The 27,884-nt window shown below is 37.2% G+C and overlaps 5 protein-coding genes across 6 annotated transcripts in view; 3 read left to right on the top strand and 2 right to left on the bottom strand.

The window, feature by feature from the left end:
* Positions 1-6,900, bottom strand: part of LOC106168313 (uncharacterized) — a 39,695-nt gene extending 32,795 nt beyond the window's left edge. For both annotated transcript variants that reach the window (XM_087012786.1, XM_087012787.1), the window contains exons 1-6: positions 6,747-6,900; positions 3,579-3,776; positions 3,320-3,439; positions 2,751-2,927; positions 1,202-1,562; positions 323-559 (exon numbers count right to left, since the gene is read on the bottom strand). In XM_087012786.1, coding sequence (XP_086868912.1) covers positions 323-559; positions 1,202-1,562; positions 2,751-2,927; positions 3,320-3,439; positions 3,579-3,776 — 1,093 coding nt within the window. In that variant the 5' untranslated portion in view covers positions 6,747-6,900. The remainder of the gene's footprint in view (positions 1-322; positions 560-1,201; positions 1,563-2,750; positions 2,928-3,319; positions 3,440-3,578; positions 3,777-6,746) is intronic.
* Positions 6,901-7,049: 149 nt separating this feature from the next.
* Positions 7,050-12,268, top strand: LOC106168032 (transmembrane protein 19). Its single transcript, XM_013546955.2, has 7 exons — positions 7,050-7,200; positions 7,980-8,093; positions 9,350-9,487; positions 9,826-9,975; positions 10,269-10,373; positions 10,803-11,018; positions 11,453-12,268. Exons 1-7 carry the CDS (start codon positions 7,065-7,067, stop codon positions 11,617-11,619), a joined length of 1,026 nt encoding a protein of 341 aa, XP_013402409.1. The 5' UTR covers positions 7,050-7,064; the 3' UTR covers positions 11,620-12,268.
* Positions 12,269-16,575: 4,307 nt separating this feature from the next.
* On the bottom strand, positions 16,576-18,756 carry LOC147761641 (uncharacterized). Its single transcript, XM_087012789.1, has 3 exons — positions 18,637-18,756; positions 17,837-18,061; positions 16,576-17,313 (listed from the first exon to the last, which is right to left on the bottom strand). Exons 1-3 carry the CDS (start codon positions 18,683-18,685, stop codon positions 16,880-16,882), a joined length of 708 nt encoding a protein of 235 aa, XP_086868915.1. The 5' UTR covers positions 18,686-18,756; the 3' UTR covers positions 16,576-16,879.
* Positions 18,757-21,775: 3,019 nt separating this feature from the next.
* LOC106168033 (ectin-like) lies at positions 21,776-23,058 on the top strand. The gene is made up of 3 exons (XM_013546956.2): positions 21,776-21,824; positions 22,084-22,302; positions 22,655-23,058. The coding sequence occupies exons 1-3, from the start codon at positions 21,776-21,778 to the stop codon at positions 22,975-22,977; spliced, it is 591 nt and encodes a 196-aa protein (XP_013402410.1). The 3' UTR covers positions 22,978-23,058.
* A 2,948-nt stretch (positions 23,059-26,006) lies between these two features.
* LOC106168037 (luciferin-binding protein-like) lies at positions 26,007-27,883 on the top strand. Its single transcript, XM_013546961.3, has 2 exons — positions 26,007-26,158; positions 26,728-27,883. Exons 1-2 carry the CDS (start codon positions 26,053-26,055, stop codon positions 27,123-27,125), a joined length of 504 nt encoding a protein of 167 aa, XP_013402415.3. The 5' UTR covers positions 26,007-26,052; the 3' UTR covers positions 27,126-27,883.
* Position 27,884: the final 1 nt, after the last annotated feature.

Here is a 27,884-nt window from a genome sequence, read left to right as displayed (position 1 = left end):
ATGTGGAGTCATTTACTGTATGACCCTATGGCATTTTTCATGACATACTTATATATTTTTTTGGTAGCTACACAAGAAGTAGTTTTTTCAAGTTAGGAAAATCTTTCCCATATGGCCAAAGCAACAATCTCTAATATTTCAGTCACTGAAATATTTTCCATTTAAGCCTCTGTGTGTCCACAAAACATGAAGGTGAAAATTGTAAAACAAAAATCATTACATTCATGACAGTGAACCATGGCGTTTCTATTACATACTTCCAAGGTAGCAAACTGATCCTTTTTCTTACCAAATTTTTCTTAGGTCACAGTGACCTACTTACCATGTGGACAGCAATGAACCCCATCACTACAACAGACAGCATTTGGCTGTGGACAGCAGCCATAATGTCCACTGGCAAGTTTACAACAAGTGTTTCCTGATGGACATTGAGACTGACCATCTGGACATATCACAATCCCCACATTTTCTGAGAGCATCTTTGCAGCAGTTTTTGTAAACCAAGAAACGGCAGAATTTTGACTATGGCATGTGCCTGCACTGACATCACATGTATAACCTGCAATAAGAGAAGGCCATTTCAAAAGCTAGGAAAAAAAAACCCCAAACACGTGACCAAGGCAACAGTCTCTAATATTTTAGTCACATAAATTTATTCCATTTAAGCCTCTGTTGGTCAAAAAATATCATTCTGTAAAACATGTTTCTTTTGGGTCCCCAAATGCAGCCCCCAGTAATTAAAAAAAGGGGGCAGAAGGGAACACAGGCTCTTTCTCCCTAATGAAAAAGTCTTATAGGATTCTCGTAAGGGCTGGTGATTATAAAAGGGCCAATTACCAGGTGATGTGAAAACTGTAAAAGAAAATAAAAGACATCCAGTCCCAGTCTTTTTATTGATGCAACATTTTCAGTTTACATTTCCAGATTCATTGCAGTTCATTAGCAGTCTGACCTTAATTGGTTTTATAGTTTTTCATTAATGTTTCCCACTCTTTTGTATTTCAAATGTATTTCTTGCCAGTTGTCAAGAACATAAGGTCTAGACAAAGTGTACCTCACTTAACTGACCCGTGGGGTTTATACATCATTTTATGCTTCAAAGGCTTCAAAATGTCCCTCTTTTCAAGGATGTTTCTAGGTCAACACTGACCTTAATAGCTTAGTAGATATATATGTTTTTAGGTCACAGTGACCTACTTACCATGTGGACAGCAATGTATTCCATCACTACAGCACACAGCTTTTGGCTGCGGGCAGCAGCCATAATCTCCAGTACTTTGTTTACAGCAGGTGTTTCCCGATGGACAGGCAGTCCGACCATCTGGACACTGGACATCACTGACTGTAATCGATTCTGGACTAATGCTGGATTCCTTCAGTATAAGTGATGCATTAGGGACCTGAGGAGGCTTTTTAGTCTTCATGATTTTCTGACCAGGAGCCTTGTTGAAGTGGACCAGCCCCAGGGTGGCTGCACGGGTGTCGTTTAGCTCACAGCCCCCACCCCCTTCACACATGTACCCTGGGGGGCAGCAGTACACCTTATCAGCACAACACACAGCCTAGAAATATGGAGAATTTAAAAATTAAACGAGACTTACCTTGGCTAAGTTGAAGTTTGATTTCAATTCTTTGAGTAAAAAATAGATGGAGGGCTCGCCCTTCTCGCTGCGCTCAACCTAAAAGTGCCCTGTGCGTGCAACCAGATCTTAATAAAGACCAAGGAAATTCTTTTACGAAAGAGAAACGTCTGTAACAACCAACATAAGTCACAAATGTTCAGCATCCACATATACCTTGCCGAGCATTTGTTTATCCTGATTTTAAGGTGCCAAAGAAGGGTATATGAAAAGGTAAAGAAACCCATGACTTCTGAGGTGAACCAGGCCCATCCTCGGGGGGGTGGGGGGTGGGGGGGGGGCATGGGGGTTGTCAAAGGAACTGTCCCTTTGGCTCAAAAAAGGTCTGCTCTGGGTAAAATTTGAACTAGGTACACTAAAATTTCAAGGTGGAAGGTCCAGAAAAAGAACCCCCCTTTGAAATTGCTGGCTACGGGTCTGTAAACTTGATGAAATTGATCAGTTTAGCAAAATACAAATGTGAAGAAGCTGTCCTCTGTTTGCTCTGTAACACTGGCTAACTGTTGCTCACATTGGTAAACACATTAATGGATTGTTTTTCTATATTTACTGTGGGCCAGCTCTGCTTGATCAGAAACATTGTAAATGGTATTATCTAAGACTGCATTCACATCGAGTTGAGCCAGGCTTTACAAATCCTGGGACTAAGTATGGCGGACGTACATGAAAAAAAAAAAAACGCCTACTCTTTTAATAGTCTCTCCGCCTCTCACATGCCTCCCCACGCATCGTCCCTACAGGGGTACAGTCATTAAATCTCGGCTCCATTGGGACGACACGTGGGGAGGCGTGTGAGAGGCGGGGAGACTATTAAAGATTAGGTGGTTTTTCTTTCATGTACGTCCCATATTTAGTCCCAGGATTTGTAAAGCCTGGCTCAACTCGTTGTGAATGCGATCTAAGTTTCACAGTCTCACTTCAGCCACCTTATCCTTTTTAATCTACTTTATCAATTAGCCATATCAATTTAGTAGTCTTAATTAAGCAATTTAATTTTAGTCATGATCTTAATTTAGCAATGTCTAATTAGCAGTCTTACCAAGTCTAAAAAATATGTTTTATTAAACAGGGTCCATCTAATTAAATAGGATAACCTAATAGATGTCTTACATTGATAGTAGGGCAGCATCCATATCCCCCTGCCTTGGCAGCACAGCAGGTGCTGTTATCAGGGCACTGCTCTTTCTGGTCTGGACATGAGATCATCTTGTCCAGTCTGGATGGTGGCTCCCTCTTTGGAGCTGGTTCTGTTTTTGCAGGAATTTTTTCTTTAAACTGTTTTTTTGGCTGGGAGGGAAAAAGGAATAGCTTAAGATATTTTTTTAGTTAACTAATTTATTTTGAAATATTTCAAAACTTAAATCATCCCATCCTAAAAGCTTCAATTTGATGCATCTGTACCATGACATCTGCCTTATAATGATAAAGGGAAAATATGAATGTTTCAACTCAAATAAATACAACTTATTTAAGGATTATGTAAATTTTATATTGTAAAAACCTATCAACCTGTTTTTCTTTCACTCTTTAATAAAAAATAAATAAAGCAATAATGCTACAAATAGTTTGTCAGCTCTAACATGGGTACAGGTGTACATATCAGAAATAAGACCAGAAAATGAGAGAGAGAGAGAGAGAGAGAGAGAGAGAGAGAGAGAGAGAGAGAGAGAGAATCTTACAAAGAACATATCAGTCCACATTGCAGTAAGGTGTGGGTCTCCCCTTGTACACAGTCCTGTACCCTCATCACACTTATGACCAGCTGGACAACAGTGCAGGGAATTTGGACAACAGACCGCCTGAAAGGGACAAGTGGCAAAACAAACTGTTTGTCAGATATAATGGTCAGTTTTAAGGGGCTAGTTAGAACACACAACGCAAATTATTATGGAATTGACAGATGTGGCATAATTTTCACCATTTGTCTAAAATACGTACATTTTCTCCTTGACAACAAACAGCATCCCCAGTCACTAGGTGGCAGCAGGTGGTTCCCAAAGGACAGCCCACATTGGTTTCTGGTGGACACGGCTGATTGTGTCCTTCATGCAAGCTAGTCTTGTGGGATTCAAAGAACAAGGTGCTTGCTGCTGCCAGCGGCAACACTGCTATGAGTAATAAATACAGCTGCTTCATCTGAAAAAAATATATATTCCAGAAATATATGGGGAATTAACAAAGTTGCACAGGATATTAGGATATAATTGTTCATCTTTTTCAGTTCATCTTTTTATTTATTCCTTACAGCAAAGACAACAACTAGGCTTGATCTTTTAATAAGGGTTCTTAAATAAATTCTGTCCAACTTTTGTAAGTTGACAATGTAGCAATTATTGTATGAGTCAGTTTTTATTAATGACATAGATAGAAAATTGATGCTGTGAAGATCACAGTATTAATAATGGCAATACTCTGAGTTAGATAAAGATGCACTTGGTTTATACAACGAAGGGTAAATGACTTATGAGCCTTCAAATTGTCTTTTGGTATAGATTATCTTAGCCAAACTATCTTTTGAATTGTAAAACAATTCATTTAACAGTACTAGTATACACCCTCATTAAAACCTTGTACATGTACATCACACTCATTAAGTTTAATTTTACCTGTGACAATGTCACCATTTTTATACTACCTATTAGTGCAGAAAGTTCAGCCTTTTAGCTGCCTGAAGGGTCGCCTTGCAAATACCATGATAGTTATTACACAACTGGGAAGTGAGAACACTTCTTTTTATCTCCCAATCTAAACAGTTCACCCTTATATCATCACAACAGTGCTGGTTATTGATATTGACTGATAACATGTAGACACTATGTTTTTTTGTTTTTTTTAATGGACATATTTTTCACAGCCCTTAAAGTACATTTTGTCATTTTAATCACTTATGTTTATGGCTCCCTTTTCCCACATTATTTTTGTTGAAAAATTATTACTTTGATCATTTATTTTCTAAATTACAACATTTACTGTTATAACTTTTCTTTATTTTTATTATCCAAACTAGAGTTGCATTTAAACTATTTACATTAAATAAGTTAGCTTTAATCCACAACAGAACAGAAAATTGCAGAAAAAGTCATAAAGCAGTTTTTAAATGATTTTTCTGAGGTAGAATTGAGGAACTGCACAGGAGAAAATGTATTTAAATACTAGCAATATTGTCTGTATCACATAAGGAAGAATCTATTTTCAAATTTAAAGGTTAATTGAGTTTCATCATAAATTCAGTACTAGTAACTGAATGCAAACTACATAAAGCTTTTTATCACTCAAAGGTTGAAGGGATCAATGACACTTACAAAACAGGTCAATAGGATGACACTGTGGTCATTGTGACAGGAAGACAATTGATAATCCAGTATTAAACCCTGGCTTCTCCATGCCTTTCTTATCAACAAGAGTGCAAGAGTACATACTGAACCAGCATTAGTGTGCGTAGGCCTGGATGCATGCACATGCATCGCATTGTATGCATGTGCACATGCAGGCATTCTTGACAGAGACTGTGCGCATTGAATATTCACATATCTTTGTCTTGTATCATGATATATTATCTACTCCCACAGTTTTGTAATGGTAGCTAGATACTGGGCCTAGGCCTAGTCCCAACTGGGTATAAAAAGAGACGTTTAATGAATATATATCTAAACGGGCTAACTTATTATCATGTCAAACCAGCCTTTTTGAGGTGTCATGTATAATTAAGCTGCAAGTGCCTTATAGTTTGATAAAAATGCAGGTAGATAGATAGCACTGCTGCTTCTACAAATGAAAAAGAACCTAGCAGTTCTATTTAAAAAAATCCTCAAGAGATGCTAAGAATTGAATAACCTTTAAAAATTGAACAATTGTGACATCAATTTTAAAATCAAGTTCAATTAAGGATGACCACAGCATTTCAATAAAGATGGTGAATAATTATAATCTCACTCAGTGTAATCTGTAAGTGTAAAGTTAAGTTAAAAGTGAAATTTTGAAAAGGGGGTCAATATTATGTACATGTAAACTTTTTGTTTTTGAAAAAAAAATTGAAAATAGTTAAGATTGAGAAATTAATCTATACACATATATATTAAAGTACAAATTTGAAAATTAGTAAAACATTACTCAGACTGAACATTGCTAAATATAGTTTGTATTAAAAAAATAACATTTCATTTATAAATTTATAAACTGACAAGATAACATATGTTTTTAGCAACATACAGTGCAGCTAGGTTATAAAGGAAGTAAATGTTATCAATATTATCTGAAAGCCTGATTAAATGTTCTGTACCGTGAGAAATGTTTGTACTTAGTCTAATATTTTTTTATATTGCATACAAAAATATGAAAATCTTCATCTGATGAACTGATGCCGAGTTGTCTCTAGTGTCTAATTTTATTTTTCAAAGCAAGGGTGTACAACCACATTCATTGGAATTTCAACAGCCTTGAGCTTGATGTATTGTTTGGATTAAAATGTTCATGATTCCTGATAGAAATTTTGATAGCTTTGAGAAAACAATTTTTAATATAAATTACTAAGATGTTTCGAATTTATTGAAAATTTGTACTAGTAAATAACCTTTAAAAAGAAGTGCTTCACAAGATTATTTTATTTATAAAATAGATAACTTCAGATCAATTAAGTATAAAACTCAATATCAAATATCTATAATAGATAAGACTGGATTTTTGCTTTTTAAGTATAACGCAAAAACAAGTCACAACTGTTCTTCTTGGTGTAAGGCAAACTTTCACTTTCCCTTTTTTGCGACACATGCAGTAAGCACTTATCATCTACCTCTGTAGTGTGATAATTATTTATCATAAATCACCAATGGGGAATAAGTCGGTGGAAGTGAGTGCTCTTTCAAGACTTATATTTTGATGCCCACAACAACAAAAACATATCGTTAAAGCAGTATGCTTCAGCATAATTCAGGTCACAATGATATGTTTATAATTACGTTTAGTCGGCTTAAATGTAATGGTTGTCTGACACTCAAAAACGATGTTGACTTCAAGTTCACGTCTTCGTGCCATTGTTTTGTTCAATGATAAATTTATGTGAGAAATATCTACGCTTATTTGCCACATGTTTGTAATTATTGAACATACCTTGTGTTCCGAGTTGTGCCTCTTTTACTGTTGCATATTTAAACACAGTTTTGCGTCAGGTAGATAAAGTGCCCACTTGTCAAAGCAACCGGGATCAAATATCGGCTTTCGGCTTGTGATAAAATCATGTGACGATTTGTGCATTACATGGCCGCTTAGTGCATATTAGTGTACAGTGTATATATATATATATATTTCTGATAACTTTCATTTTTACCCTTTTTATAGACTAACAATATATGATTATTGTGCAAATAGATGGTTCACGCTATATTTGCAAAATGTGGTACTTGTTGTTATAGTATAAGCGACAACTATATGCTTCATGACCTTGACCTATTTTTGAGGGATCTTCAAATCATGTTTATGATTATACTTTTATGTGCAATTATTCCAATCTCTCTAGGATTCTGGGTGATAAGTGTCATTCTGAATACGTACAGTGGAGATGGAGGTATTGTGGTCCCCTTGCATTAGTTTTTGAAGCTAGTCTTTACTTGCAAGCCAGCAGGGCTCGTCGTTAACTTTTTTTCAGTACAGTGTGCTGTAGGTTGCTACTGAATGCAAACAGGCTCTTTGGTTTAGTTGCTGTTCCAGATTTAAAAAATCCATATACAAGGTTATGCCGGTTTCACTGCATTTTTTTTTCACAAAAAGAGATTTCAGAAAACATACTATATAATATAGAAAAACACAACCACGCAACCCTCAATGTCAAGCCCTAAACCCAGACTGTGTTACTTTCATTTTTACTTTGTAATCGGGCTTGAAGTTAAGACTGTGTTACTTTCATTTTTACTTTGTAATCGGGCTTGAAGTTAAGTCTTACTGGTAGATTGATACATTGTACTCATTGATAGTCTATGGATGTCATTGCTAATAATATCTTCCTACGCTGAGGAAGGTGTCCTCCTGTAGGACTTGTGAGGGAAGAGAAACCCAGTTGACTGCTATACAAGTACAAGAATAGTTTCTGCATCGGTTTATTAATCATATAGCGATTCTACAACAATCGTTTACAAACCAAGCAAGGTGACAGCAAAGTGTGCCTCGTTTGTAAAAATGATGTATGAAAAAGCCAAAATCAGGTCTATATACCTCTGTTGAGTCCAAACGCCTCAGAAACACCAGAGTGCCATTTCATACCTTGGGCTTTATGAAAAAGCAACCATGCCCTTGGACCAGTTTAGTCATGTCCAGCTTCATATTTTCGTTCAAAATTCATATTTTCAGGGTTTTTTGAACCCATATCACCTTGGCGATGGTTGTTTTCCATTCTGGCTCCCATATTCTTGTCTCTGTGGGGAAGAAGAAGGAAAAGTCTAGATAAATCTGGAGCTTTGGCAGGTAAATATTATTATTGTTTTAATTATTATCATTATTATTATTGATAGTAGTACCACCAGCTTGAGCACTGGGGGTACTCATGGTTTTAGCTCTGACCCGCCTTGTATGGCTTTCACCAGTTCCATCGTCTCAGCTTTATGCTCAAGGCTACAAGTCCACGTTACCACTTCTCCTAGATTACGAGGGCCTGTGTCCCCATCTCTTTGATTTAGGTCACATATAATCTGAACTTGAACCCTGTAGATTTTGGGCTCTGTCTGTGCATTCGCCTAGGTATGACATTCTTCACAATGCACCCTTGTAAAAATTTTTGTGTTGAATATATCACAAACCAAAGGAAGTTACTATAAAAGTCTTTGTGTAGAAGTCTGACTGAAAGTTGTGTGGAGATTTCAAATATCCCCTTGGATTTCACCTTTCTTTCAAGGTCAAATAGGGTAAAATTCTGTAATAATTAATGGGAATTTTCTATGAAAAAATCTTTTGCAAATTTTCAGAAACTACACAGACCAAAGCTTTCATATTATAGTGAGGAATTACACTTAGAGACCATTCCCACAGATATTTAGATCGATCTATCCCCCTGGGGAGTCTCACTAAATTGCTGTCAACTTGGCTGGCTTAAATGTCTGTCACGCTTAGTAAAGCTATAAGGGGGTAATTATCTTTACCCTAGCTGATTTGGTAGGCGTGGCAGACATTTAAGCCTCTTGAGCTAACAGCTATTTAGCGTGAACCCCCAGGGAATTAAGTTGATCCAGACGGATCGATCTAAATCTGTGGGAATGCAGTCGTAGGGTATCCTTTTGTATTCATGAGTTTGAGGTTATTTCGTGCAGAAGCAGCACAATACCACTTCATTTCTGCTCTGGTGATTCCTTTGGCAGTTTCCTTCAGTTAACCTGACCTACACTGTATGACATACATTTGTAATACCAGAAACTTGCCAGGGCAGTTCCATTCATTTTTTCAGGCCTACCTTTCATTGCAGAGAAGAGACTGGCAGCCAAAACATGTTTTCATTTTAGCCGAATGGCAGTAAAATTAGAGTGATGTCAGCTGATGCCTTACTAAATCTTTAATTATACTGGTACCTGCATGATGTTTTAATTGTAGGACTGATAATTGATGTATGTGTTTTTATTTTAGGACTGATAATTGAATGATGTACTTATTTTAATTTTAGGACTGATAATTGATATATATATTTGTTGCAATTTTAAGACTGATAATTGATAAATGTGTTTTAATTTTAGGACTGATCATTGGTTTTATATTGACCTTCAGCAGTGCATGCTTCTTCTCCTCTTTGCTGGCTTTCTTCTTTTTTGCATCAAAAGCTACGAAATTCCGTAGCGACAAAAAGAAGAAGTTGGAAGCAGATTTTAAAGAAGGTATTTTTTCTGTGGAAAGTTATTTTTGTTTTCCAAGTCAGTTATGTGTACAGTATACATATATGCATTAGTAATGAAATATATGTTAGTTATACCTTTTCCTTTGCTTACATTTACACCTTACAGGTTAACATAGCTGCTTTTATGAATGAATCATGAAGAATTTCTATTCTAATTAAGAAAAATATTTTTTTTAAGTAAAGAAATAATTGCAAACAGAACCAAACTTTAAAGTTAATTTATTTTTAATCATTTCTTCTGATTCAAGAAAATGTATTTAATTATGATATCCAGATGTTATGACCTTTCATGACCTTTGTGTGACCTTTGACCCTCAGGTGGTCAGAGGAACTGGGTGCAGGTGTTGTGCAATGGAGGTGTTGCCACGGAGATGGCAGTGCTCTATTTGTGTGATGTGGGGTGTGGGGAGAAGCTGCTGAACTTTTCACAAAACTACAACGCCACCTGGTGGAGCATGGCAGTTTTAGGTAAGGCAGAAATATTTTGTCTGATCTTGATTTCTTCTGATGATATCAATGATGATATTTACCTTTAAAATGTTACCAGGAAATTCATCTTGTCGGCATTTAATTTTTTTAATTCAAACTCATCAATTTAATGGCAAATAAAAAGTTTTTATATCCTTATAATGTTTTGATATCCTTATACTGCACTAGGGCTCTTGACTAACATGTTGGTTTTTAAAGCTATTACAAAAATCGATATCTCATGTATATTTAATATGTAAGTAAATATTATTATTATTGTTATTATTATTCAGGGGCTATAGCTGGTTGCTGTGGAGACACTTTTGCCTCAGAACTGGGCACAGTGTTGGGGTCAGGTGTCCCCAGACTAATTACCACTCTGGAGAAAGTACCCAAAGGTTACTTAACATTCTCACTCTTATATCATTTGAGGTTTAACAATTAAGTAATTTAAAAACAGTATTTGAAATAAAACAGCATTCAGATTGTCTTTATATAACTGATAAGATGGCTATGATGAAATTCAGTTTGATGACCAACATGCTCAGTTATTTGTTGATCTAGGTTCTTTTTTCCCTTTCTTAATTTTTTTTAGGGGTGTTAAGTATGTACTAGTAAATTACTAATGTGTCAATCAGATTTTAATCATTAAAATGTAAGATGCCTCTCCACATTTTGACATCAGGCAGGCTATTTTTAGACTTTTATGTTAATTAAGAGTATCTGTAGGGGAGGAAGCAGATTTTGTGTTTCAAAATATCCAAGTCAGTTGTATAGCAGCAAAGCTGATTTTGAAAGTAATAGGAAAATGCTTCTGGATATTTCAGGGACAAATGGTGGCGTGACCATTGTAGGAACCCTGGCCAGTGCATTTGGTGGTTTTATAGTGGGCGTGGCTTATTATGTTACCTTGACCTTGCTGGAGCAGTCCAGTCATCTCACCAACAGTCCCCCACAGTGGCCAGTTGTTGTCGTGGCAACACTGGCAGGGGTCATGGGGTCACTTATAGACTCATTGCTAGGGGCAACATTGCAATATTCAGGTGAGTAAATTTTTTAAATTTTTGTACTGGTATCTTCATCAGATATGTGTTCCTGGATGGAATTTATAATTATCTTTACTTTTGGTAATTGCACCTAAAGAAAACTATCCTGGTTAAATTTATAATTTTCTTCATTTTGGACAAAAAAAAAGTTGATTGGAAGAAATTAAATTCTTAATTGCACATTAAAAATGGCCCTGTTTAAAATTGACAAATTTCTCTACTGGTATTTATAGGTTATTTAGGTCATTTCACAAAAGGAAGCACATGTATGTAGTTACAGTAGAAGAACCTGTGCTTGGCTACATTTAGCAATTTTCCTCATTTTCAGTTACTGCAATGCTGCCCCTCCCCCCCCCCCCCCCCAAAAAAAAAAAAAAAAAAAGGATAAAACGATGTTGTTATGGTTAAAGTTGTGTGTTTCTCTATCTCAGGTTATTGCACAAAGAGGAGGTGTATAGTAGAAGAACCTGGTCCAGGAGTGGAGGACATCTCAGGCTCAGCTGTGCTGGATAACCATGGGGTCAACCTATTGTCCTCTCTCTTCTCAAGTCTTTTCACTCCTAGGATAGCTTTTCACATCTGGAGGACTCTGCAGTGAAAATAAGGGGGGCACTACTTTATATTTCAGCCTCTTGTGCTCTCTCTTTACAAGTCTTCTCACTCCTAAGGTTGCTTATATCTAGAGAACTGTTCTGTGAAAAAAGGAGACATTGTTTTATATTGCATCCCCATGTGATCTGTCTTCACAAGTCTTATGATTCCTAGGATAGCTTATCACATTTACAGAGTAAAAAAAGGAGACATTGCTTTATATTTCACCCTCTTATGCTTTCTCTTCACAAGTATTCTCACTCCTAGGGCAGCTTATCACATCTGGAGAACTCTAAAGTGAAAAAAAAGGTGACACTGCTTTATATTTCACTCTCTTGTGCTCTGGATATCTACTCACTGTCAGGCTAAGAATTTTCTAATTTCTGTGATAGAAGAAAAAGGTTTTTTATGTGAGAGCAGAGATAAATCATGTGATAGTAGAGTAAGTAGTCATGTGACAGGAAGCCTGGGTCACATGACATGAAGGCTAGGTCACGTGATAGATCATGGATCATCTTTGTCAGAATAATTTGACAGAGGAACTACGACATAGCAATCTGTACCACTGGTTGTTCGTAATTCAAATGAGACACAAATGTGTGGGCTATGGTTCTTTAGGGTCCAGTAATTATAATTCTGTAAAAAATCTTCTACATCACTTAGGCTTCATTCACATGCAATGTCTATTTTCTAAATTCTATTTTCTATTCGCGGTATGTCTAATGATCACGGTCTGTGCCCTGAATATCCCGCGGCGTAATTACTGGCAGCGCGAGCCAGTTACTATAAGTTACTATAAGTAACTGGCTCGCGCTGCCAGTAATTACGCGGCGGGATATTCAGGGCACAGACCGTGATCATAAGATAGCGCGAATAGAAAATAGATTTTTAGAAAATAGACATTCCATGTGAATGAAGCCTTACTCTGTTATCATTCCTGTGTTAAGTAAAGCATCAAGTATCTAAATACAGGTACATGTAGAACTCTGTGACAGTGGATTAACTTTGTTATGTACAGCATGGCAGGTGAGACACAGGGATGGGGCAGGAATTGGTAGGAAAAAATTTTAACTCTGTTGTGTTGTTTAGAATTCGGTTGGTTTTCTGATTTGATTTTGTTCCAATTACTTTATTGTCCTGTGTGTTATATGGAATGTGCATTCCATACAGATAAGGCATGTTAAAAATGACATTTTGTTGAATTATGACAATCTGTTAGTCTAAGATTAAATATTGAAGTAAATGTGGCATTTTGTTAGATGATGTAGTTTGTTAGATATGATATATAATGTTAGAATGTGCCATCATGTTAGGATATTGCGTAAAATTGTGACATTTTGTTAAATTAATTTTTTTTTTTTTGGGGGGGGGGGTCGTGTTAGATGATGTACTGTTGTAGATATGACAATGTGTTAGATTGTGCCTTTGTTGCAGATGTGACGGTTTTTGAATGTGATGTTGGATTCTTATGTTTGAATAGTCTTACCCAAGACATTGTTGAGGTATGATAGATGTGACATTATGCTCTGTTTGACATTGGTTAAAGTGTGGTACTGTAATAGATTTGACAGTAAGCTGAATGTGAAGATAAACTGAATATTTACTGGTGTCACTTGATTTGCTCAAACATTACAAAATAAACATATCTGTTCATTAAACCTAAGATCCAACGTAAGTTATGTTCGATCCTAGAGTTAACTAAGGTCATACCAGTTATTTGTTGGTATAGTATTATAGGGGATGCCATGAAAACCCAAGGTGAATTCTATTTATTGGCCTCTCATTAAGTCAACCTTAAGAAAATGTTAATTACATATTTAATTTGTCAAACGCAACAATTGGGTCATACTTAGTCAGGGTGGAAATGCTTCAGTGATAAGTTAGACAGAGTTTAATTTGTACCCTGTTAACAGATTCTTTACACTTTTTAAAAGCTTTGTTGAGATGTATTGTAGTCTAGTATTTTCTATTTTGTTCATACATTGTATTACGTAGTTACTTTCGCTCTGCATTATTAGTATTCTGTATATTAAGTATAATAGTATTGTGCTAGTATTTCACAACTTTTAAAATATAGCTTATGTCAATATTCAGTGTTTCCATTTATTTTTCAATTTTTTTAAACCAATCTAATATGAACATAACCTGCTTTCTATTTTTTTTAATGCATCATTGATTCATTACCATATTGCAAAGCTTAAAGAAATCTGGATAGAAAAATTAGCAGTTAATTTTGCCATGCCTAGAGATATTTGTGAAATCTGTATTGTTTTTGGTGTAAGTTTTATATGTTGATATAGTGATTTTTCAGATAATACTATCAGTTTTAGACTTGTATATGTTCTGTAAGTGCAGAGTATAGTATTTTATGGAGAAAAATGAAATTGAAAATATGAGTCTTGGATAAAGGGTTGGTGCTTAAGATTATTATTATCAATATCATTATTACTTATGATTATTTTGTTGTTAAAGCGATGTACAAGAAATGTGAAAAACTTCTGTACAGTCACACATAAAAAAGAGGAAGTCTGTTAGTGATTAATATTTTGAAATTCTTACAAAATATGAATATTATATCATTTGTGAGTATTGTACAGATATAACAAAAGGGATCACTTATTTTGTATAATACCCGGTGTAATACATATAATACATACATATATAATCTTGGGGATATAATCTTGAAAATATATCACAAATTATGAAGATTTGAATTTTATGACGTACATCTTTATTCCTACTTTTAGAGCAAACCGAGAGAATGTACAGAAATAAAGATAGTTATATATACACTATCGGTTACAAACCATTGCAAGTTATTCAGCTTTGTAGTGCATTGAAATGGACCTTAGCGCATGAATGCTATTTTTTTCTTTATTTTGGTAAGATAGATCAACATTTTTATTTATTTATTTATTTATTTATTTATTTATTTATTTATTTATTTTTCAATCAAAACATGGATTGGCAAAATTGACTTTCGTCATTTTATTTTTTGTAATTTTTTATTTTCATTTTTTCATTATTATTATTTTATTTATTTATTTTATTTGTTTATTTATTTTTTGCCCATTCCTCCACACTGAACAAGAATTCCTGTCTGTGACGTGGTTACAATGAAAGCGATAGCTACATTATATTCAAGCCATTTTTGGAGGAAGTGCAACGTTCACTTACCTCTGATGTATACACCTGTGCACGCTTGCGCGTTATTTTACTCTCAGTTTTTGGTTGTGGTAAACAAAGGGCAGCCGTTGAGACTGAAGTGACATGCTATTCACCACAACCACCTTAGGTTCAGTTCCACAACCAGCCGCAGGGAAAGTCCACGCCTTTAAACTGTGCTAATGCATATGTGCCTAATTTTTTCACTTGGTACTTATTGTTGATAAATCTAAGCAAAATTCTCGAATTTCGGCAAAGGTAGGCAACATACAAATTTTCGAACGCTACGCCATTTCAATGGCTTTGCAAGACCTGATTGGTATTCTAATATGCGTATATGTAATGTATAACACATTTTCGGGCTGTAGCTGTAGAATTATTTCATATAAGTTTTTAATAAATTGTAAATGTTCATCTGACAAGATCGACGAGCACGTGATCAGCGTCCTATAAACTTTGGTATTTCCATCATGAATTCATCCGTTTTACCTTTAATAACGAAATGTCTATTGAAAAACGTAACTGCAAGAAGAAACAGAATGGATACAAACGTGTTTGTTTAAGAAAGCTTTCACTGCGGAGGAGACATTTGTTGCAATAATTAAATGAAGAGAGGCACAGCTACAGCATTTCGGATTTCATGATTCCCTTTATTTTCTGTAGGCAAAATAGGGGAATCTGGATGCAGTGAAGAACAGGCAACACGAACCATTTTAATATCTCATTGGAGTTGTCCTATTACCCATTTCAACACTGCCTTGGTGCTCTACCCAAAAGAGAATTCTGTACACATTAAACACACCAAGTTATACATGTATAACATTTTTACCTAGTATACTGCCTCCAGTTTTGATAACTCAAAAATTATCCACAATAATTCAATGAAATTTGGCAGCAGGCCGCCGGTTTATATTTTTTACGCGGAATTGTCCCTGACATATTTTTTGAAAACAACTGTCAGCCTGAATACAGTCTGATTTGCGAAGGTCTACGTGTACAAAGAGAGCCTCTGGATTTTTTTAAAACGTGTCATAGATATGCCCGGTTTTTCAGCGGTATGTTTTAAATAACCGAGGTTTCTTATGCTAATTATTCTCATACTTAATCTGTCATATATTGAGTGACTTATCGGTAATTGGCTGCTCATAAGTGCTATTACACACAAGTGATGATTATTTCTATAGAGGCAGATCAGAGCAAAATCGACACGACTAGGACCTAAATTTAAATCTATAAGATGTGATCAAAACTGGCCCCGCCTTTCGTGCTTGAAGCAATTGTCTGTGCTTTAGAAACTGCATGATTTTCTGCTCTTACATTAGATAGACATCTCGTATGTAGCACGTAATTATAGTAGTTACCTAAGGCATGAGATCAAATACTTCGCCTTGACCGTCATAAAACAAAGGATGACTATTTCTAAAAAAAATCATTTTGCAATGTTCAAGAAAAGTAGTTCAAGTCTTAAAGGGTGTCGATCGCCTACTCGATGATGGACGCGTGTCGCCCAGCGTCCTCAAGTACTGAACTACAATGAACACTAGAAGGGCTTTAAGTGCCAAAACTGTGAAAAGTGACAGGCTCAAGGACCTTTATACCCTGAGCATTGTCAATGTATTTTAGAAAATGTTTGATGTTTGATGTTTTTTTCTTAGAATTACCATTTAAGTGAGATTACATATGTACCATCCAAATGTTAGTGCAAAAAATTTAATTATTATTATTATAATTATTATTATTATTATTATTATTATTACCAGCGGGATGATGGTACTAGTGTTTGGAAACAGTTCTATCAACGATTAAAGAAAATTTTTGCAGACAATTCCAGTTAATATTTAGGCCTATCTATCAGTGGTTATTTTGTAACTTCAAAATATCTATAAAGAATGCGTTGTACGCCAAAGAGTTCTTTAAAATAAAAACTACACAACTTTTAAAACTAATTTCGTTTTTAATGTTCTCTGGCGAATATATCTATATTCAAGGTAAAACAGAAATTGATCAACACACTGAAAAGACGTTTAAGTTACTTGACTAGTCGCTCTAATTGAAATTATTTATTCATAACGGATTGCACCAAACATCATGCGTTGCTTCTTTTACAGGTAATACAACGAGAAATCACCCAGAAGACCAAAAGAGTTGGCTGCCTTTCCATAGCCAGGTTTTAGTTTAGACCCCTCCTTCGTGTCCTCGTCACCCGATCCCTCAACATCGTCACCAGGTGTCAATAATTCCGCCACTTTACTGGGTGTGTCGTCTAGAACGGCCACTGCCACCAGAGTGCCATTGTCGCCTACAGATGGCGCCACTGCGGCTGGTGCCTTGACTTTCGGCGCCGTCGTTGGTTTACCACAAGAAGCAGGGCATCCGCACTGTTCTGTCTCCTTGGCTGTGCACGTGCGTGCTTCCACAGCCGCACCTGTACACTCAGGAGCGTTCACTGGGACTGGTTCCGTGCACGAGCGATGACGCACGACGCGACCACCACAGCACGCGGAGACGACAGACCACTGTGTCCATCCTCCCTGGACTGCAAGGGAATAAAACGGAATGAGTTTCAGAGAATAATCTTTTTAATACAGACACTGTTCATGTATGTGTCTGTATATTTCCAAGCTTTTTTGTACCTACAGTATAGCCAGCTGTTGTTTTGAAATTAAAAGCTGATGGTTTAAAAGTGTTTTGGTTTTTATCTGGAAGTATAATTGGGGTACATGTAACATCGACGTCTATTGCTAGTTATTTAAGAAATAGAGGCTATTGCATGATAGACGATTAACAGCAATCTGAAGAAAACTGAAGTTATGAGTTATCCTCAAAATATGTTCCTAACCCTGCTCTTATAAAGGACCGGAGGGTTATCTACATTATGCGTAAAGGTACGAGTATGTTCTATCCTTACTGGATGATAAATTACCACAACCATGCTGGGGAATTATGTTTTGATCGATGGTAAAAATGTTGGACACTTTTCTCTAGGTGAAGGAAGATGGCGACAAATGGTAGTTAAAAGCAAAAGATGAAAAAGTTAAAAAAAAAACAAAAAAACTTACCCACACATGCAGCAGTGTTACAGAGACGGATGTCGACGTCACTTCCCGTACACGTCTGCACAACTCCTGCAAAGTTCAGCAATGGATTCCTATTGGTTCCTTGCACCAGCAGACATTCCCTCCTCGCCAACTGAATCCCTCCGCCGCAGGAAGCCGTGCAGATTGAGTACTCACTCCACTTGGACCACACCGCGATTGTCGTTACGCCTCCCTTTGGTGACCACGCTTTAAAATTAAATTTGATTGGATTGAATTATATTTACAAAAAATGTTCTGACAGTTTGCCATGCTGTTTTTTTTTAACAGCATTTGTTTATTTTGGAACAAACTTCATAAGTCCGCGCTGTTAATTGTGTTTGACACATCGTTGTCTTTCATAGCGTATCCAATACTGGTAAATGTAAATATGGAGACAGAACAAAATATTAAATTAATGAACAGAGATTAGCCTATATGTTATTTTTCATTTGTCTTAAAATCACCAGTTTGATTAATTTGTTGATCTTAGATAAAAAACCTGGATATATGAATATATAACCTAATGTTTTTAAAAGTCAGTGTAAGAAAAATCGCCTTATCACCCAGAGTTAGAAATTTCTATTTTATGGTGAAAAGGGGAAACTTCTGAGTCGAGATTAAAAAAAGATATCAAGACAGAATTTATAACAAGCACGATTAATTATATGAAAAATCAGCCAGTTGGACTGAAGAACATTTGAAAACAACAAAAATTGCCCTCTCCACAGGGACGCGTGCAATTAATTTTCCTGATCTAATAAGCCAATTTTGATGCCTCTTACCTTCAACGCAAACACCAAAAACGACAAGAAGAAACACTGTTGAAAACATGGTGTTGTATACGCGCCACCGACTGAAGCGACTGCTCCTTTGGACCACAAACAGTGAATGGATTATGATGACTTTGTCTGGCCAAATGGACAAAAAGTTAATCAGATAAACCTGGCGGTGTCACGCCCCTGGGTGCAAACTATTTGGTATGATTTCGCGTGACATTTGGAGAAGTTTTTGTGAATTAGATTTTAACGTAGATTAAAAATAAAAACGAAAGTGCACGAAATGCTCCAAAGATCATGTATTCACTGCCACCTTTGAGTCAATAAGTGTCAGGTACTGGTAATGTGCAATGATAATTTGAAAATTTAAACGCATAAAATGTCTGTTTTATGATCCATTTATTGCCGTTAAGCATTGAAAAATTAAAAGGGCGTATTTTTTCATACGTTTCAGTGGTTTGGGCTGGTCCAGTGTGGAAGTCTAAAAAAAATCTTTATATATATATATATAAAACGTGAACACGTAAATTGGCAAAAGTGCCCGTAAAACAAACGTCTTGTTTCGTTACTTATTGCTTGATCTTGATACGTTTTGTATCGGGTCAGAGGTCAATCAAAAGGTATACATTATGTGTGGTGTGATTCATGCTGGTACCATACAATTTGTTCGGCATGTATAAAAACTACAACCGATGCTTATGCGGGAGATCAGTCGGTTTTGATTCTATCATTATTGTAAGGGCTCTTTTGTTTAGCCTATTCCTTTATTCTTTATTCCTTCACGCTAATGACATCTGCACTTGGGGTTGACTTCGACCACATATCTTTAAGGTGACTTCGTACGTCGCCCTGTGTTTCATAGCGCTGTTAGTGACTCTTACAGAAATCCACTTGCGTTCACACTACTGCATTTATTCAAATTGTGATCTAATTCGCAACTTATCCGGATAACTGAGCGTAGTGTGAATGGGGTATAATCTTCCTCATTTATGTTACATTCTGGTTTTATACGTAAATCCACTGCTCAACTCGGGTAGTTTAATCAGGGAATTATATCGGATATAATCGATATAATTCCCTGGTTTAATTGAGTGATCCATTCACTCTCCCTGTTTGAGAGTAATTCTCTCTGTGTGTGCTTGCGTGTGTGTGTGCGTGTGCGTGTGTGTGTGTGTGTGTGTGTGTTTGTACGCCTACACTCAGCTCTTGTGTGATGTCTGCCACGGACAGTCTACCAAGTTGCTTTATCCAAATGTCAGTTCAGAAACAAAATCCCCTTAATTTGTGTCAAAATAAAAACGTTCATAATGCACAAGCATTACTTAGTGTATGGTGTATATGGCTTTATATGTCTTAAATATATACATATGGGGCTATATCTGGGTTGGATGGTATATATGACTTAAATATGCCGTGGTGTTAAATACCATTTTGTTTCTTTGGGAGGAGCGATGCCTTTGAGAAATAGGTGTTTGCTATCGTAAAAGAGCAAACAGAAAAAATTGACAAGAAGAACCCCCCAAAAATGGTCCATTGTTATAGATACCATCAGACACCATTAACAGAACACTCGTGAGCGTGAGGCAGTTTCAGTTCTTTACCTTTCCTAGAAACCAAGCGAACCATGATGGTGTCTAACTCGTGTGTCAACCACCTCCAGCACGACCACGACAGACGTCAACTACGACACACAGAGGCGGAGGCTTCATTATTTCTGTGTTTTTAAATTTTTTTTCACGAAGTTAAAATTTAGGCCTTAAACCACGTTCGGACAGAAATAAAATTATTTATTACGTAACATAATGATCTTGCCTGTTTCCCGCCATTAAAACCCTCCATCATCTCACCTCTGGGCATTAAAGGTGCTAGTGTTGTCTTAAGGACCTGACACACGCAACTCATTTCCAAGTGCAAGCTGTTCTTAAACACTGTCATACCGCAACCGTCACGACCTCACTGCTACTCGCAACAGAAGTCATGTATAAGTAGACAATCAAGGCTGAACACTGAGAGCCCATTTTGACGTTTTTATTTTTGGCGACGGAACTACTCTTTACTTTGTTTAAAAGAAGGGTTGGGGGATGGGGGTAGGGGTAGAGGTAGGGGTGGGGTTAGGACGAGTTGGGGTTGGATAGCAGAGTTACTAGATGGTAGCTTATAGGCGGTATATTTTCTAATCAATTACTTTATTTTTTCATATATACATCATCCTTGTTCTGATAAAATAATAAATGAAAAAAGGGATTCATAATTCGATTTCCGGAAGCACTTACGCTGGTGCAGACAATTTTCAACACAGGTGATAAATCTACTTTTATGTCAACGCTGGGTGATATAATTGTCACCCTGTCGTCCGGAAACATTGAGCCATTGACCCCTTAATCGACGAGAAACAGATTCCTCCTTGTACGTCGTCTGACTTGACCCCATTTTATCCATCACCCTGTCTTAATACAATTCCTTCATTCTCCTTTTGTCCTCAACACTCTCTACTAATTTTTGACCATGAATTTTTGTTTTGCTTGCCCATGTCGTTCTAGTGGTTTCAACAATTTAAATTACACGACAATCGAAGTTGGGGTGTATGAGAACCACTTACTTTGAAAATAAACACAGATTCATCCCTTTAACCTTCATGTGAGTGCGAATATACATGTAGATACCGCCCAATTGTGGCCGAGGTCGAGGCAACAAATAAATATACACACTTTATACCAATCGTTAATACGCGAAATACCGATTAATCACTTTTTTATGCCCGACAAGAAGTCAGCATTCCGATTAAACATTTCATCTGAGTCATTTGCATAATCACTGGCACTTTTAAGTCTTTTCAACATTCACTCTGCCATCAAGAGGAGTGTATTAAGGCACGGACGTGCGCCAATCATTTCATCTTGTCATTGCTGAGCGCGGTCACGGGGTCACAACGCATGCTAATAGTGGAGAACCTTTTGATGTCGCATAATTCAAAACTATGGACAGATTGCGACATGCATTCCGCGGTGCTTATGTTTGACACATTTCTTGTCAGGTCAGTATGCTTTTTATGGATGTTATTTAAATTAACGTGAAAATGCTCTGTATATAAGAGCGTAAGTGTTTCTTAAGACTTCGCATTTTCGGTCTGGGCTTTCACAGAAACATGTTGCTGCCAGTGTTCATCGTACTAGTTGGTGTTGTCGACGCTAAGGGTGAGTTTATTTTGCTTGCTTTTTTTCTTCAATATTACCCGAAATTGAATGAAGAAAGTAACATCATACGGTTATTTTTTCTCAATATGCTTCTGGTTTTCTCAGGATACAAACTAAAGCTAACTATATGCATGTGTGATGTGGTAAACAAACAAACAAACAAAAAAAAAGACACAATTTTTTGGGGAACAGACGTATCAGTGGTTCCATAGTTTATCAGTAATGAATAAAATTTTTTCTGCAAACCATATCATCCTAGGTGCAGATTCCAAAGGCCCATTCTCTGTAAAAGCCGAAATTGCCGCCTGGTCTGGCTGGAGCAAGTTTACACTATGTACAGCATCTTGCGGCGGTGGTGTTCAGATTCGCCGCAGAGAATGCGTTCTGTTTCCGGTTCGGCAGGAGGTGACTGACATCCTGTCGAAGTGCACCGGAAGTGACATCGACATCAGACCTTGCAATGTTCACACATGCGTTGGTGAGTCTATTTTGATTAAAGGGCATTTTTACTACGATTCTTTTCAACTGTGGCGGGCAACATAATAAAATAATTTACACTTTTCAGTTTTATACATATTTGTGCACAATGTAGGCCCAGCTCAATTCACTGAACCAGAATCTAATCCAGATTTATATGATATGTAATAAACACGATTCCAATGCAGTTCCTTCTAGCATCAAGTTACATGTAGGCTAATTAGCACCAAATACATATATTATATCTGATCCGACAGAGAACCAACATTACATTTTATTGAAACGCCTTTTAGTAGGCCCCTAATTTTCAATCTTTACTGTACATGTAAACTTGTATGTTTATTGGGTTCCAGTTCAGGGTGGTTGGACGGAATGGTCCATTTTCACGCCCTGCTGTGGCGGCAAGACTGTGCGTCACCGCACGTGCACCAACCCAGCACCAATCAATGCCCCGGCGTGCTCGGGAAACGCCATTGACGTCATGGAATGCCCCAAGTATGTTTGGGACGGTTGTGGATGTCCGCGCAGTTGCCTGAACATGCGCAGTTACGTTGCCGAGGAAAGGATACATGGTGCGGAAGTTCGTACACTCGGAGATGACACAAAACAGTTGCATATACAGAAATCAAAGAAACTTGGGATACAAGACCTCTTACATGACTATTACTCGAAGTAGCGTGTTCCTATCTTAATTTAGAAGCAATCACATTCCTTATATCAACAATACATTTTTTCAATAAAAACAGTCATATTTGTCTTTTCTTTACTGAAGCCTACATTTCTGATTTCACTCATCACGGCTCACGAACTTGGTTCGAGGGGGGGTGGGGGTGCTAACGGGTTCATTAGAAAGTCGTGCAAGTTTAAACCCATACTTGTTCAAAGGTATGTGGAATATTTTAGAAAGCTAGTCCACGTGCTTGGACATGTCTTATTCCCTATGTATACATAAGTTGCACTAAGACCCCATTCCCAGAGATTAGATCGATCCAAGCTAGATCGACCTAACTCCCTGGGGTTCACGCTAAATAGCTGTCAGCCGATCGGGCACGAAAGTTAATTACCCCCTTACAGCTTGTAGTAGGCGGGACGGACATTTAAGATGGATTATCTGACAGTAATTTAGTGAGACTCCCCACGGGGATAGATCGATCTAAAATCTATGGGAATACGCCCTAAGATAGCTAATTATCCATTCCAATTCAGACCTTAAATATGATAAACCCCCTTAAAATTACACGGTGCCGATATTTTGGATATTTTCTTCTGACTTATAAAGAAAGATCTTTGGCTGTGGACATGGTTATCTTGTAGCATTAGGTAAAGGCTTTTTTTTCTTCATTTTTTGAACAAGATGGATGAGTGTCTTGTTTCCAATACGCAGAATGGGACAAAGATGCGTTGTGTCCGACTTGCATAGCTTTTGAGTACGATGTACATCAGACTCAATCTTGATCCAATACAGGTTTGTTTTGCGATTGTGTTTCATGGCCAATCCATTTGTCGGACGCCATAGGTTCCACAGTTGATCAGCGGTCAAACAGGGCCCCGTAACTCGAAAGCATCGCACATTGCGCCCATACTCGCCCCATATAATACATTGTAGCCTCTATGTGATATCGCTATTCGCAATACGCGATGCTCTCGAGTTACGGGGCCCAGGTCGCTTGTAGATCTTCTGGGAAAGTTCACATTTTGCCGTTCAAAGGAAACACAAGGATAACTAACTATAGAGCATTAATATGAAGACATCTTGGTGCCTTTCTCTTTGGAATGACCTATACTAGAGTGCATTCAGACAGATTATCAGACTAACTGATCCACGGACTAAATATGGCCGAACCCACTTAAAAGCAAGCCGTTTAATCCTCTGACGGTCTCACCACCTCCGCATAAGTAGTTTAAGCCAATTTAAGTGATTGCACATAGAGAGAATCTTCCGCAGAGTTAGATCGATCCAACTAGTACGATGGGTTTATCTGTCCTATCCCTCAATCCGCCTTGTTACACCCACAATAATCAATTACTTTCTATTAAGTTTAGGATTAAATAGTTTAGTGACAAAAGTCCTCTGTAAAGTGCACTGTAAAGAGTTGGATCATTCATTTGTTATTTGGGTACCCTCACTCAGTCTGTGCTGGTAAGTCTATTCGACTGGCCAGGCCTTTGTGAGCATTCTGTACCCGTTTTGCAAATAGCACAGTGAATGACATGATATTCACATTCTGACAGGTTCGCGTGCTTGGAGTGACACCAGATTTTCAGCATGCTTCTTTAACATATTTTAAATAAAGGTAAATTTTATATCTAATTTGAGTGCAGTTAACATATGACATCTATTTGTTCTCAGCGTATTCCAACATATAAAAAAGGTTTTTGTGTTTCAGAAAGAGCAAGGCCTATTGCAAATAGGCTGAAGAACGCTAATCTGTTATTAATAGTACGTTTTAAATTCATGAAAAAAGAGAGAGAGAGAGAGAGAGAGAGACTGTTACGTGTGTGCACCGGATCCCCCCTCTTTTTTTTTACAAACAATACCTGCCCTCAAACGCAGACGAAATGGATATCAAATGTTCCAATGAATGGCTTACAAGGCACAGCGCGCGTTCTATTCCAGTCGCTATATAAAAAGCCCTCATTTTTCCAGCCTTGTAACTTTTATGGCATTTCTAAAACTTGAATAAAGGTAAAAGCTGGGTTAAATTTGTGTGGATTATATGTTTTCAAATCTCTAGTACGTCTTCTTTCTCGACAAACACCATGTCTAGGATTATCATACCTATCCGAGGATTAGTAAAAATGCAAAGTGCAAAGATAAGATTAGCAAATAGGCTGACAGACACTTATCTGTTATCACTATATGTAGTACATTTTAAATTCATGAAGAGAGAGAGAGAAACTGCTACGTGTGTGAACCGGACCCCGCCCTTTTTTTCCACAAACAATACTTGCCCTCAAACGCAGACAAAATGGATATCAAATGTTCCAATGAGTGGCTTACAAGGCACCGCGCGCTCTATTCCAGTTGTTATATAATAAGCCCTCATTTTTCCAGCCATGTAACTTTTATGGCAATCCTTAAAATTTGAATAAAGATAAAAATCTAGGTTAGATTTGTGTAGGTGATACGTTTTCAAATCACTAGTACGTCTGCTTTCTCGTCAAACACCATGTCTAGGATTATCATACCTATCCGAGGATTAGTAAGAATGCAACCTGCAGAGAGAAGATTAGCAACGTTATTCCAACCAGCAAGGACATTTGGAAATGTTATTAACAATCCGCGAACATGGATTACCCCCACTGGTTTTGGCCTGGGGTCTACGAGATTTTTACAACCGGCGAGAGGTGTTGTAAACCGACCTTTAAGATTAAAAAGGGTATGTTGTCATCTTTGTAATAAACATTCATTGTTTTTTATCTTACACAGGTGTGACAGGAATGGTAGTCCTAGGAATGGAAGTCCGGGGTCCCATATGATTACTACATGTTAGGGTTATTCGAAATATCGGGGTTAGCATATGGTGTATATGTATATGGGACGAATGCTACCTGTACAAAATAATGGGGAGCGGACTACTGATCCTAGCGGATTACCATTCCTGTCACACCAGCGCCTAAGCAATGCCTTAAACGTACAATGACATACCTATTTCAACATTTCCTTGTTTATTTCTTCTCTCTTTAAAAAATCTTTCAGATGCCAAGCGACTACCCGCTGTTGACTGGATCAGAACACTGGAGACGAAAAATGCGAACGGTTTTTAAGCGTTTGGATGCCAATGCCGATGGGTACATGACCAAGGAAGACTATGTGATTACTGCTCAGGCCCTTATAGATTATTTGGGCCTCACTGGTGAGTAAACTTACACTATCGTGTTTGTACATTGCGTTTTCACAGGACAACAGGATGCAAAAATGCTTAAAGGGTGAGAATCAAGTTTAACTTTATAAAGATAAAAAATGGATTTCTAACAATTCAGTAGAGGGGAGACTGTCCGATGCATCTCCACAGCCCTTGGTGCCAACTGCGCTAATCCGTAGGTAAGGAGCAAAATAAAATTGTTTGAAGATCCAAAAAAAAAAACAAAAAAAACAAACAAACAAACAAGCACTTGATTTTAATTGCGACTTACGTATTTCAACACAACAACACATGTTATTTTGTGAGTACGGCCGTTTCAATATTTCGGAAGAGCAAGCCACGCCCCTGCATGTGCACATGTATGGAGATGTATAACAAGGTTTATATTATCTCGAGCCGTCGGTAGCTTTTGTAACCTATTCATACTGAAAGTAATATTGACGCAAAGCAATCTGTTTTCTTTTGCCCTCCCCCACCTTTCTACTCCTCACTCACTTCTTGTCCTGGGAGGTCTCGACTGTGAACACGTGGTTATATTGTACATGCGTTATTGTTTTTAGGCAAAGAAGCTGAGCGCATTTTAAACGAACGCCTTCGCGTCTGGGAAGGAATAGCTGGAGATAAAACACGTATCACCGTGGATGAATACTGTCAGGACATTCTGTCCTTCCTGAATGATAGACGCTTCCGAGAAGAGCTGTGCTACAAGGTAATTCGCGCAGAGTTCAATACAATTGATATCGATGGTGATGGGTTCATATCCAAGGAAGAGCATGCTGCTTATTTTTACAGTCTTAACATCCCAACTGAATCTTCAAAGGACGACTTTGATGTATTGGACTCTAACAAAGATGGCCTCGTGTCAATTGACGAGTTTGCCGAAGGGTTTCTCGAGTTCTGGTTGACCGAAGATCCAGATAACATCTACAACCAAACGTATGGGTCACTCGTTGATTGATAAGTACCACTAACGAAAACCAAATATATGTTAACTTGATCTGGGTTCATGATATATCAGACAGTGGATTGTTATTATATTCAATTTTATGAAAGTATTGATCTGTTTTCTATAAAATTGCCAACATGTCCAATAACTTTAACTTGTGATACTTAAAAGAAAAGATTTTGAATAGTTGTGTTTAATTAATATCTGATAATATTAAGCAATAGCTTATTTTTTAACTCATAATTTTGCAGCTTCCAAAGATTTTTTAAAAATTAAGGGTTGAATGGCGAAACTGGGTTAAAACGAAGATGTAAGGGTTTTGTGTGTTTATGATAATCAAAAATGTATATAACATTGCATGAAGTAATATTTTTAAAGTTAATGCATTAAATGTGTCTTCTGACGAGTTTTTCAAGCTGCACGTACCGCAGGCAGGCCAACTACAAAGCCAGTGGGCCTCCGTTGACCAGGGCCGTAGCATGAGTGGCTGGAGCACAGATAATGAGTTATATAATACCTCTATCTGTGCAGTAACAGGCTATAGCTTTTAGGTCACCTAAGCATTAAAGAAAAAGGTAAAAATAGAAATAGACAAAAAGGAAAATGCCAGTGGCCACCATTTAGCATCAGAAGTCGATACAAAAACGAGGGATTTATTTCCAAAGCATTTAAGTTTAAAAACTACAGCCTTGTCGGTTGCTAGAAGGTCGGCGACCGGTTGCAACAACGCGCAAAGTGGTTTCCAAATGAACGCTGGGTTGTTATCCGGTT

This window comes from Lingula anatina, chromosome 5, assembly GCF_051362555.1.
Source record: "Lingula anatina isolate TDL-2025a chromosome 5, LinAna3.0, whole genome shotgun sequence".
NCBI classification, from domain to species: Eukaryota; Metazoa; Brachiopoda; class Lingulata; order Lingulida; family Lingulidae; genus Lingula; species Lingula anatina.
The sequence above is the reverse complement of the archived record's forward strand: the minus strand, read 5'-3'. Positions and strand labels throughout refer to the sequence as shown.